This window comes from Parus major, chromosome 5 (assembly GCF_001522545.3).
Source record: "Parus major isolate Abel chromosome 5, Parus_major1.1, whole genome shotgun sequence".
In the NCBI taxonomy this organism is placed as follows: domain Eukaryota; kingdom Metazoa; phylum Chordata; class Aves; order Passeriformes; family Paridae; genus Parus; species Parus major.
Genome location: NC_031774.1, coordinates 27,724,126 through 27,737,725, shown reverse-complemented (window position 1 = coordinate 27,737,725; position 13,600 = coordinate 27,724,126). Strand labels below are relative to the sequence as shown.

Below are 13,600 nucleotides of genomic sequence, written 5' to 3'. Positions count from 1 at the left end.
CTGCATTCCCAGAAAACTGTGACTCTAATCAGCCAGCCCCAGCTGTGTTCCCTGACCTCCCCCTCCCAGCCCCAGCAATCCTACTGAACCAGGTTAAGCCATCATTTCTTTTAGATCTGATTTTCTTTAGGAGCACACTTTCCTCACAGACTCACTATGAACAAGGACAAACAGGTTTTCTTCAGCCCTATTTTTTTCACCCACTTCAAATTTCCCAAAAAAAAGCTTTTCCCAGAGATATTAGCCACATATCTACAGACAATCCTGCTCTCCAGCACAAAAACAGCTTTCTTTCTGAAACTCTGCTTGCCTTTGCTGAACTTTCTTTCTCCCTGCTTTCCCTGGGAATAGTCTGTCCCAGCAGAAGAATGACGTGCTTCTGCTGCCTTTCCCCAAGTGCTGGATACAGTCATTTGGCTGGTTAGCTCTGAGACCTGTCTATCCTGCACATCCAACCCATAGCAGGAAATGCAACACAGGTCTAATGTCAACTGCCAAGCTCTAACAGGTGCAAAACATCATTTTCCCAGCACCACCATGATCAGGAACTTGGAAAGGTAAGACAGACATGTGGTAAAGACAAAAAAGGGCAGGCCTGAAACTGTGAGCTGTCATGACATCAACAGAGGTTTTCAGAAGGATTCCCTAAACTGAAATCCAGCTGTTACTGCTGTAGAAACCAAACTACCCTGCTTAAGATATTGACACTTAGCAAGGTACTTCCTTCTAGCCTCCACATCCATGGAGCAAAGCTCTTAGGGCTTCTTTGGGCTCAGTTCAGTGTTGACCAGCATCTCTTACTGCTCTAACTGTACAGCCTCCCCTGCCTCACACACATGCTCATGCTTCCTGTTCTGGTGATCTGTCCTCCCAACGCTTGACAAACCAGACAGAACAAGGGCAGTCAGAATTAAGTGCCAGCCTTCATGTTCCAAATGGAAGAGAAAATGAGTAAGTGACACAAAATCCAATAGCTAGCTCAAAGCAACTGAGAGAACACAGTGGAATTAACAAGTATCAGTACTTGCTGACACAGAGAAAAAGCAATTTTTCTGTAACAATTGCTTTTGTGTCGTAGCAAACAAATGCAAGCCAGGCACAAATGCTAGGCTGCTGAGAGGCAGTAAAGAGAGATGAGAGGAAAGAGAACTTTACCAAATGGAAACATTGCTGGAAGACTTGGACACAAACATGAGCATGCCAGCTTGGTGAACAATCTGCCATCATTCACACACTGCTTTGAATAACTACCCTGCATAAACATCACACTTACTCTTCCTTACTAAGAGTTTCAGCCTAGGGAAGTTGGTTTGGGCAGCCAGGTAAGAAATATCCAGTCACTCTGCAGTGAAGTTTGCCCATGATCAGTTACAGCTGCAGAAGCAAGGACAAAAGCTGTCAAATATGACATGGAAAGCTGTTTTGAGTCTGCTCAGCACTGCTCTTGATTGTGCATGTTCTCATAGCATGTGGCCCTGTCTTGAAGGAAGATTTGAAAGGCCTGAAGTCTCCCTCAGTTGCACCTCTGCAGAGCTGAAGAGATGCCATGTACCACGCATGGCAGCATGGATGTAGCATGAGTCTGCCTCAAGTGTCATGAGACAAACCCTGAGTCAAGGCCCTCCTTCAGAATTCTTTGTTTAAGCCTACCTTTGGGCCCCCAGCCTGGGGGACACTGTCCCATTAATAAGTTATCTGTTCTTTCCTTCAACATAAGTAGAGAAAAATAACTTCCATAAGTAAAGCCCACATCAACAAAGTAGGAAAGAGGATAGGGAAAAAGACTGGCTCATAAAGCTCACCTGACCTAATTCTTACCCTTGTATCAGCTTCTGCCAGCAAGAGAACAGATGAAACTTACTTACCACTCAGACATCATCTTAGTACTATGCAACATGCTGAAAAAAATAATACATGTATTTTTTAATAATCAATGCCATACACTATAAAAATGCATCAGACAAACAAAGAATCCAAATTAAACAGACAAAGAATCCAAAAATCAGGAGGTGCATTTGCACACAGCTACTGAATACTCATAACCATGGGGGGAAGTTGCCCCTGTACCAAACTCCATTCACTGTTTTTGCTGATGATCTAGCAGAAGACAAAACCAGTAGTGCTAATGAGAGTGGGCTGGTAAATAACACAGCAGGCAAGGCAGAGAGACAGTAATCTTGGCTGGTCAGTGCACAGCCAATGCAAACAGGGGGTGCAGTCATTCAGCAAAATACCAAGTCAGACACCTTTCCCCACACCAGGCAGGCCATGTTGGGTATGGACAAGGATTCAGAAGCTGGAATATACAAGCACTTAACACTTGTTTCTAGTGTCACACTATGACCAAATGGAATCACTCTTTTGACCTATTAACTAGGAGAAGTTACCCCTCATGGGTGTTTTTTTTACAGATTCCTTGGGGCACTTCAGGCAGCACATGAAGAAGGGCAAAGGTGTATGCTACTCCTAAGAGACTTGTAAAAGCTAGTTAATAAAAAGCAAGCTCTTGAGAGCTGACTTAAATGTGTTCTTACCTGTATCTTAAAAAAATAATTAAAGTTTGCAGACAAAGATGGTATTAAGAACTCCTAGTATGGAGCATTGGCATGGTCAACAGTGGGACTCCCATGTGGTTGGAGTGTCTGGATTTTCCAAAGCAATACAGAAACTGTAAAGGGTACACAGAACCACAAAAAGTACTAAAAGAGATAAAGTACCCTACACAGAGAATCTGAAAGGGCTCAGTTTGCTTCATTTCTTAAAAATAATGGGAGAGGTAAGGCAATTACAACACATAAATCCCTTCAAAGGGAGGGACTATCAGTTATTAAAGACCTCTTTAATCCAGCACTGAATAACCTAACAAACCAGTTGTTGGAACCTAAAGGCAAACTGAAAGAAAGAAACCTCTCCCTCCCACACACTCCTTTCTAGTTTGTGTTAATTAAAAAGTGCCAGAAGTTAGTGCATCTACCAATCTTCAGATCAAGTTTGGCTGCTCTTTCTCACTGTTATGCCCTAGTAAAATACTAGCACATAAAATTCTGAAGACTGAGGCACAAAAACCTAGAATATACAGAAAGTCAAACTAGACTTACTTAGTCAAACTAGTCTTTAAATTATGAACCTGAAAATCCATTTTCAGCATGTTCACAATACATTTGAGGGAATGAGAATAGGAGAGAAACATGAGTATTTAAGAGTTTCAGTTGCCCTCAGTATTAATGGTAAATGAGTTCTTAAACAAAACAAACATAAACTACTAGGATGCTTTTTGTTTGTCTTCAGGATTTCAACATTTTTTTAAAAAACCTAGAGATTTAAGTTGTAACAAAAGGTAAAACTCTCTCTGATCACTTGTATTTACAAGCTGTCCTCATTAGATTTTTTAAAATGTGCTTCTTCTACAACGACAGAAAACGTATATACAGCATCTAGTGCAAAGATGAAACTCAAGGCTTCAGAAAATACACGGTGGAAAATACTTTGGAAAACATGGAAAGGTTAGGTAACACAGTCCAGTTGCTGAAAGTAGTATGAGCCACAGTTCACAGGAGAGTTGGGGCTGAGGTATTTTCCACTTGGGTTTTGTCTATAAATGGGACAAAAGGTGGCTAGGGATTAGAAATGGGATTGTGTACCAGGCAGGTACACAAAGGTGTAGCTCACTTTTTGAGTGAATGGTTTGAATCCTGAGTAGAAACTACTACCCAGATTTCTGAAAAAGCTACAGTGGCAGTTCAATAATTGAGAACACTATGCACCAGAAGGGTCTTTTCCTTTTTAATAAGCCATGCCAATTATCTGAGCACTGGATATAACCCTCCCCCTCCCTAATAAACTGCCGGCAATATAAATGGCAACCATGTCTGAACAGTATCCAAGTCCCAAAACTGAAAGGTTAAACAAACAAAAAATCCCAAATGTTTTACTTTCTTACTTCAACAGGCAATGACTAAAACTAATCATTACCTTCCACAGATTCTCATCCTCCTAGCCTGTTCCACATACTCCTTCTCATCACAGAAACTCAGCTCAGGCAAAGTCTAACAAGTTAGGCCATTTTCTTGATGTCTGCATCTTTACTCTGAAGGTTGTGATACAAGAGCAGCAATTTCTAATCATCCATCTTATTACACGTATGTGTTGCACATGGACTCCACAGCCAAATCTTCAGAGCAGGTGACAAACAAGCTGGTTCATGCCGTATCTGCGAAGATCTATCTACACAGCAGCCCTTCTGCTATCAGGCACAACTGGTTTGCAGGCCAAGGCAAGTCACTGCATGCCTTAGCCCAGGCCAGTCAACATCAATAATGTTCCCAAAGTCCCCACAGAACACAGAGCAAAATTCCTCCTGTTTCAACTTCTCCTTACACTAGAGCAGTCTATAGGCCAAAGAGAGATTTCATGTGACCCAAGTGCTCTGAAACTCCAAGGTGATTTAGGAATGCCATGTTCAACAGCATAACCACCTCTATCTCCAGCAGACAGCATGAACTCAGCCCTGATCAAACATAATTTCAAATACATCAAATACATCCTACGAGAATAATAGAAAATAGGGATAAGTAAAGCACCAAGACATCAGTTTTTCTTTGAAAACATATATTGCATAAGTGATCTCTTCTTTGGCATCATACAGACCAGACCATACATTTTGCTTTTCAAAAACAACAAAACACATTGATTTCTTGGAGACAAGAGAAACAGGTCTTACCCCACAGAGCTCCTATCAGCTGGGACATTTAAAACTATTCAAATCACAGTGAGGAGATGAGACCCTGCAGGTAAATTCAGCCATATACTTTCCAGAGGAGGGTCTATTCCCTCTGGTTTTACCTGCTAGGCTGTTAGCTTTAAGCCAGGGTAAAGCCTATCTCCTGAACAACATATAACTCTTCACAAACAAGCAAAAGCCAGGACAATCCCAGCCTGCTCTCAGCTTCTCCCTTTCAATCATCCTAAGATTCTCCTGACTGCAGAGAGCAAGTTAGCTGCTACAGAAAACTATCTGAAGTATTCCCTGTGCAGAAAATAACCCCCAAAACAGACCTCTAACCTGAGAGATGCAGACTTCAACCCACTTGATGTGGGTTGAATGACTGATGAATGGAGAACTATTGCTTCACTACTAATTTAAGGACTCGTCTGCAGCTTCAGCATTCCCAAATCTCTTGCTACCACTTATCCTTGTGATTCAGTTGTCTGCTTGTCTCTCCCCAGTATGCTAGCATTTTATGGAAAGCTTTCTCTTTCAACCCTGACCCAAAAATGAGCAATCATTTTGACAATCAAAATCTTGTTCTAGCAGCAGGATGTCTTCTATCTTTCCACAAATGGTAAAATACCTCACCAATACTGCATATTGCTGTTAAATCAGCAGCTATACTGAAGATTTTACCTGCAAAATCACAGATCAGATTTTACACATTTAAGGCATTTATTTAGCAACAACCAACAAAACTTCAATGGGAAAAAATAATATACCCTTTGCATTGCTTCTCTTTATTCATGGTTCAGACAGAATTCATTAGATTCCAGAGGAAATTCTGTGGAAACAAGGCAAAGCCTCTAGAAAGTGTTTCTGATTTAAAACCACCCCAACTCCCACTCCCTTTAACCAAAAGTTAGATCTTAAAATGTGGAATAGGTGAGTGTGTTTGAAAGTTCATGGTGCAAAACAGAGGAGGATGGCAAAACCTCCTCAGATTTGTCAAAAACTACAGCTATCCCACTCTTTACATAAACACAGTCCTCTCCCTTCCCCTTTTCCTCTCTGCTTCTATCCACCCTGCAAAAAAATCAATATATACGAACATCAGCAGCAACTTTGATGATAGGCAATGATCCTTTTTGGCATCAGTCTGTGACAAGATCGTTGATTCTCTATCTTTAAATTACATCATAGCTGTGTAAAGTACGCAGTGATATCCCAGACACGAACTCTTCACATCCGCTGTCGATACCTCAGCAAGATCCAGACTGCTGTCGCAGCAAGCGCCAGGCCTGGCACAAGAATGGCTGCCAGAGGAAGCCCACCTGGTTCTCCATCTCCTCGATGACCCACAGGGCCATTCTGTGGCTGCAACTACAAGAAAAAAAATTGTTTATGTAAAACCCATAACAAGAGAGCCCCCAGCTCTATGTCTGGACCAGGTGGTTCTGTAGGAATGTTGAAAATAGTTTCCCCAGGTACCTGCAGACCCCACACACGGGAGGGTTAAAACAGCTTAGAATGGACTGGACTTCAGTGCAGGGTACTCAGTCACTACCAGGCACCCTCATGTTTCTCTGCCACTTTCTAAACCAGGACTCAAGTGGAACAGGACACACCTCATACAGCAGAAGAAATGACACACGTACCCAGTAACCCCTTGATGCACTTGCCACCACACCATTTCCTGCTCTCTTTACCAGGAAAAAGACATCAATACTTCTCTCTGGTTTTCTTATCTGCCTTATACACTGGTCCAGAAGACTTACTCTTTAGTCAAGGGAGTAGAAAAGGAATCTCAAGCCACCTCTCCCCACCAACATGCTTTGGATAGATCAGTATTTCTTTTGTCAACTTCCATGCTAGCTGGAGATTAAGGGTTCATCTCTTTTAACATCTAAAATGGTGCCAGTATATTTAAACTATAGTAGTCCATATTTCCTATTATTATAAAATCATTTATGATGGAAAGAACTCTTAGATTACCAAGTCCTACTGCTAACCCAGCACTGCCAAGCTTACCATTAAACTAAGCGCCACATCTGCACATTTTTTAAATGTCTTCAGGGACAGTGACTCAAGCACTTCCCTCAGCAGCCCGTTCCACTGCTTGACAACCTTTTCAGTGAAGAAATTCCTAACACCCAATCTAAACTTCTGCTTCAATAATTTTGAACATTATGCAACTTGAGGAAGTCTCCATTTGTGCTGTCACTTGTTGCCTGGGAGAAGAGGCCAGCGCCCACCTGGCTACAGCCTCCTTCCAGGTGGTTGTAGAGAGTGATAAGGTCTCCCTTGAGCTTCCTTTCCTCCAGGCTAAACACCCCCAGCTCCTTCAGCTGCTCCTCCTCAGACTTGTGCTGCAGACCCTTCACCTGTTTTATTCCACTTCTCTGGACTCGCTCCAGCACCTCAACATCTGTCTTGTACTGCTGGTCTGCACACACATTTCAACACTAACGAGTGACGGCCTCTAAAACAGAAGTTTTAAAAAAAGAAGGAGTTCTGTCTCCAGTAAGATGTTGGCCACTGAATTAAAACTAGGCAACTTGAGATTCTGTCTTCACACACAAACCTTCACCTCTGAGAAAGGAGATCAATGAGCAAACACAACACACTCCAGCAAAACAAAGACCTGGGGACATCTCCAAACCCACCTTCTCACTAATACAAAGTAATATATAGACAATTACAGCTGAGGCAACGAGAGAAGGTCATAGATAAAACAGAATTTCTACATGCACATATCACACTGAGCACCTGGACACAGTACTCTTCTTCATCATGAAATAGCCACCAGTCATAGAAAGCAGTCTAAACAGAGTCAGAAATAATCCTAAGAAACAGGCAAAACATACCCTGCGCTGAATTTTCAGAGACACGTAATAGCCTGCATTCCTGAACAGTTCCACAGCATCCTTGTGCCGCAAATCCTTCAAGTCTTTGCCATTGATCTAGCAAAAAAAGAAAAGGAGAACCAGATGCTGAAGGTAAAAAACAAATTTTTAATGATGCAGGCTAACATAGGAAGGATAAGACATAAAAATCTTCATGTTTCACAGAATTCTGCATTTGGGGCATGATACTATAATCATAAATATCCTAATTAATTAATTAATATTATGATCTATTTTTATATGTAGAGAAAGAACATGACAAACTCCAAGCAAAAACATAGAGGTACTGAAAAAAACTACCTAGAAGCAAAATAAGAATAAAAGACCACAGTTGTGTCAATAGCAGCTTCTAATGCTGTTGCTTTACTGGAAACAAATCAAAGGTGTGATTCTGACAGCTAATGAACATAAAAGAGCAGCTGCAGCAAAATTATTATTTTGAGTCTCTTCCCTTGTTTCCTCTACTGGTGTACCTTTGAAACGTCTCTACTTGGGAGAGTGTTGTAAACACACTTCTATAAGCACACAGATGTAGCAAAACCAACCAAAAAAAATTTACTTACATACTTATTGGCATCCACTTGCAAGTGTTAGAATTTTTCTTAATTTAAAATAATATATCATGGCACAGGGTTTTATAACCTACTTGATTTCATTTTCTGAGTGAATTCATCCTAATTTTTCATTTTTCACCCTCGTTACCCCTAATTGTATCCCCTAAGATCACGTCCAGTGCCTCCCTTCTCTATATTTAGACATCCCAAACACAAGTACATGTGTTTGGGGAAACAAACAAGTGCAAGGAAGAAGAGAATATTCTCTGTTTAACTTAATATCTCTTTCTGGATCAATAATAGGCTCCAATTAGTGCAAGGTAGTCTATAGAGATTAAAAAAAGATCACATGTGGAACATAATAAGCAAGTATAAAATAAAATTAGGGAGTACAAAAAGGTTGTGTATCATACTAGGAGAGGCTGCTTCTTCACCCATCACTTTGTAAAGCTTGTTTGTTGCATGATTGCCAGCTATCTGAAGAACCAGTGGGTGTGAACATCAGACACTTGAAAACGATTTTCTAAAAGGAGAAGCAGCCTATGTTATTCTTGAGGAGCTGAAATGAAGAGAAGAATATTATAGCCCAGAAGTTTTATAGTTTAAAAATCCCCTTGTGCAAAAGGATCAGAAATCATCGATTACCAGTCAAAAATGGAAACTGAAGAGGGGGAAAACCTTTATTAACACGTGCATAAATGATAATCCATTGTGAGCAAGGGAAGGTCTGATGGATTCTAAAACCTTAAGAAGGCAAGTCACAGAGGAAACAAAAGCACAGCACCACAGAGCTGTGGCAAACCAAGAAGGCAGAAGAGATAAGCCCATGTGTAGAGCCACTCACCTCCCTAGTGCTCAGAGCTCTCCCCAGAACCTCAAGACAACTCCTCTATGGAGTTTGCTTGGGATCATCTAATTCAGTCACCACATCCTTCTTCTCTATGCCCTGTGATGGAAAACCTGCCTCTCACTTCACATCACTGATCAAGAACACAGGGGACAACAGAAGAAAGGGCTTACCGCTAAAATTTTATCTCCTTCTTGTAACCGACCGTCAAGGTAAGCTGCCCCATCCTTTTTGATCCAGCTGACATAGATGCTGTTGTCATTGGCAATGTACTGCTGATCAGTCCCACCAACAATGTTGAAGCCCAACCCTAAGGTAAGCCAAAGAGAAAGCTGATGAGAAAAAGCTGTCTTGCTTGCTGGGGACTGCAACCTCCCACGTTGTCTTGCTGTCTCCACCATACAAAAAGTCACAGCACATAAATACTCATCACCCTTTCCAACAACTTTTCCATTGTCTAGAAAAGTTATTCTCATCAAACTGGTCTTGAAAGCAGAGGAGAGACACTAAAAATGCCTGAGGACCCCAGACATTTCATTACACAAAACATCTGTGAGCTGTTCCAGTGGGTGCTGGGGAATACTGAGGGGCATGCTGTCATTTCTGAGAGGCTGATTCAGCCCTCAGCAGGAATATACTTCTTCAGCACAATATGAAAGAAAGTGAAAGTATTCTGCATTTCACATGAGGTTATAGTAAATCACTACCTTTGAGCTACAAGAAATCACCTCTGACAAGTGTTTTGTGAGCTGGGAAACAGGGTAAGGAAAGGCAAGGAGCATTAGACCCTGTCTACAGATGAGGAAACAGGCAAGGAGAACTGTGCTACCAGCTTGAGGGCACCTAGAGCTCAGAGGGCTCCCCTTCCACTTCTCAGGAGCTGGATGTGTAGTGTGCTTTGCCTCCAACAATATGATTAGGCTACACAAAGCTACTTCAAATTGTACACAATCACTTTGTTCTGTTTCATTAATTCAAACATGAGAGGAAATAAAGAAAAAGTTTGCAGATTTAGTGCAAAACAGAAAGAAATACACATATATTTATTAGAGTTGATGTCAACTTCACATTTTTGCCATTTTGTATTATTCTTTAAAGGAAGCCTCAGTTACAGATATCTAGCTGGATCCAGCTTCTGGATTAAAGTTAACACTTCTTGTTTCATTGAAACCCAGAAGAATAAATTGAATCTAAACTCCAGAAACCCAGAGATTACAAGAGCACATTCCCCACTGTACATGCAGCTAAGTTTCTCTCCAAATAAAAATGCGTGACAAGGGACAGGAAAGATTCCCTAAGAGGCCTACAATGAAAAAGAAAGAAGAGCCAAGGAAAAAGAAAAATGAAATCAAATACACAATCAAAGTAAATGTAAAAAAAGAAAACAACTTTTTTTTATGACACCAACCAGTCATCCAAAAGTTATTGTCAAGAACAGCTGAGGGCAAGTTTTGCCCACGTTCAGCCAGACTGATTAATTTGTTTTCGTTTTCTTTCTTATTTTCTCTTAAATTTGGGACTGGAAACCTTGGGAAGGAGAGTTTCAAATGAAAGTAAAACCACCTTATTCCTGCTGGGAAGCAGCATTTTAAATTAGTCACAGGAGATCAAAGCATTTACAAAATGAGTCATGGTATTTTAAGTGTGCATCTACAGCTGGGAAGTAAAGAAATATTAGCAGCAATTTTGCCACATCTTTTTTTTCCTTCCCTTCCTGGCAGCTTCAGACAAGTGAGGAAAAAAATGAAAGTGAGAGAAAATTGAAGAAATACCAACTTATCAACTAGAATAATATCTATTCCAAAAAGGGACAGTTGTGTACAGTAATACACCCTTCAACAGAAAATGAAAAGTAATTAAAAGTCCACATTGCTAAAAATTATTTGCCATAAAGTTTATAACTTAGGAAAGGGGGAAATCAATACTACAGAAAGTGTAAGGTTTAATCAACACTTATTAAAAAGCCAGAAAGAAAGAGACAGGATCTCAGAACACACTGATTCTCTCTCATATATAAAACCCCTAAAATAGATAGATAGATAGATAGATAGATAGATAGATAGATAGATAGATAGATAGATAGATAGATAGATAGATATGAAAAAATATATGTACTTTGCAACATTTTACCCACGACTGGAAGAATAATCAAGAGTCACAGCTTTCATCAGCAAAGGCAGATCTTCGTGACAAAGAGGCTGCAGCTTGTGCTAGACCAAGTATTCAGAGGGCTTTTTCACTGTGTCTTTCCTTTCCAGCACTCAGATTTCTACTCTGCCTAAAAATATCTTCCCTATCAAACCTCAAGCTCTTTGCTATTATCTCCCTTCCAGTTCATGCAGCCACAGAAAGAGACACAGCACAGCTGGAAGAAAAGGAGCAAGGGGAGACAGCACATAGCACTAAATCTCTTGTCTACGAGGACCAGAAGCAGAACACCAGAGCTTTAAAAAGCAGGCTCTAGGCTAAACTTCTGACCCTCCCTCAGGCTGCAGACCTCCCTCACTTACCCTTTCTGAACTAAAAAGTCCCTCAAAAATGCCTTTAAAAAAAAACAAACTGGACTGGCAGGATTAGGAAATGAGAGACTGAACACAACAGAATTTGAAAAGAGATAAATATACACTGTCCTGCCACTGGGAATACATTCACAACCAATGCAAACTTTTGCCAGAGATGTTTACCATCAGACTTATTTTTATTTTTAAAGTTGCAGTCAAAACTCCAAGAGATTACAGTACATCACAGATAACAGTGTTTTGTTCCTTCCATAGAAATGAGTAATAATTCACATGGTAAGTGCATCGAGGCCATAAGGGGCTGTAGGACCTTCAAATAAAGTAACATAGTAAAAACCCTAGATCTAAAGATGCACAGCCCATCTCAATGGCTGGACATATGCTCCTCATGGTAATCGAAACTGAAATCACAGTGGTCACATTCAAAACCATTCTCAACTCTGCCCTTTAACATTCCTTTACATCTTTCTTAAATTTTAGCTCCCCAGATGTATGGAAACAGCCTTCCCATAAGAACCAGCCTCATTTGGCAGAGTGTTCCCTGAGAAGCACAGCTTCATTAGCTTAAGCTCATGGCTATGCAGGTAGGGCTACACAGCTTTCAGACCAGAGGCCAATCTGGCATGATCTGGCAAGCAGGGGAGGCAAAGGGCTGCTGCCTGGGCTGACACCCTCTGGGTTCTGACCACCAACATGAGGGCCAGGACCAACACCAGCCCTGCACGGGACCTACCTCCACCCCAGAGAAAGGAAACACGGTGGGTGCTGGGATTTCTGGGGAGCCCCTGGAGCAAAGGCTGCAGCACCCAGCAGTCGTGCGGAACCGAAGGGCTGCCACATTTTCGTTCCTGCTCCTTCTGATTAAAGAGAAAGCCTCATACACCAAAGTACAACTCTAGCTCCCAAAGCTCTCCTAGAGCCTGCCATTCTCTATAGCCAGGATTTTGCTCCAGAGGCGTAAATTTTGTGCCAACTTGCCTCACTTCAAAATGTGTGATTTAATGGCACCATAAATCCTGTAAAAATGCAAGGTTTCCATGAGCACACCTGCGGCTGAAACATGATAAGCAAAGCCTAAAAATGCTCCAAGAAGTGCCCTATTCCCTCTTCCTTCCAGCCTACGGTCCTCGCTCTCACCACCCCAAAGCCTCTCAAGGTACGCTGCAGAGTGAACGCCAAGCTGACAGTACAGGGGACAGAACCTGGGCACATTATTTTCAAATGGTCCCTTACTCAGGGTATCCAACGCGGCTGGCCGCTCAGGGGCTGCCGCCTCACTTGGAAGCGACAGCTCCACCGGAGATGACAACTTCCAGGGAAAATCAGAGGCGAGCTATCCGCGGGGACACCATCCTCTACCGGAGCTCCCGCACAGGACGGACCCTGACCGAGCCAGCTTTCCCTCACGCAGGCCACGAGCTTTTCCCGCAGCAGCGTATCCGCCACGGCTGTGTCCAGGGGGAGGCCCCTGGGCCCGACACCTCTGGCCGTCGCTTTTCTATCCTCGCTGGCGGGACCCTCCCTCCGCCGCCCCGCTGCCCGCCACGGCCGCTGCCACCCCGCGCTTCCGCTGCGGCCTCCCCGGGGCTGCGCAGGCCTCGGCGCGGCTGCCCCTGCCCGGGAGCCGCCGCGGACCCGGGGTGGAGAGCCCGACCCCGCCTTACCTGAGGGTCTGCGGGTGAGGCTGATGATCTCCTCGACGAAGCCGCTGCCCGCCACGCTGCCGTTCATGCTGCGGCCTGAAGGAGAACTCGGCTCCCGGGGCAGCCGCTCTCGCCTCCTCGGCCGCCGCCGGGCCGCGCCGCGGAGCGCTGGGAGTTGTAGTCCCCGCGGGACGGGACTGCTCCCACCGGCGCCCGGAGCCGCCGCCGGCGCTCACCGCAGAGGCGGAAGAACAGCGGGCCCAGGGGAAGCCGGCACAGCGTCCTCCTGGCCCCTGCACCTCCCCCAGGCAGCCCTGCGCGGCATCCGTACCTGGCCCTGCCTTGCTGCCCAGGCTGGAGCTGGTAGGCCATAGTTGTCTGGGGTAGGTGTGGGAGAGAAGGGAGATGTATTGTATGACCTGT

The 13,600-nt window shown here is 43.2% G+C and overlaps 1 protein-coding gene across 1 annotated transcript; it reads right to left on the bottom strand.

Moving 5' to 3' along the window:
* Positions 1 to 4,587: 4,587 nt before the first annotated feature.
* Positions 4,588 to 13,508, bottom strand: LOC107205621 (synaptojanin-2-binding protein). Its single transcript, XM_015630216.3, has 4 exons — positions 13,199 to 13,508; positions 9,189 to 9,325; positions 7,576 to 7,671; positions 4,588 to 6,091 (listed from the first exon to the last, which is right to left on the bottom strand). The coding sequence occupies exons 1-4, from the start codon at positions 13,263 to 13,265 to the stop codon at positions 5,951 to 5,953; spliced, it is 441 nt and encodes a 146-aa protein (XP_015485702.1). The 5' UTR covers positions 13,266 to 13,508; the 3' UTR covers positions 4,588 to 5,950.
* Between the last annotated feature and the right edge of the window lie 92 nt (positions 13,509 to 13,600).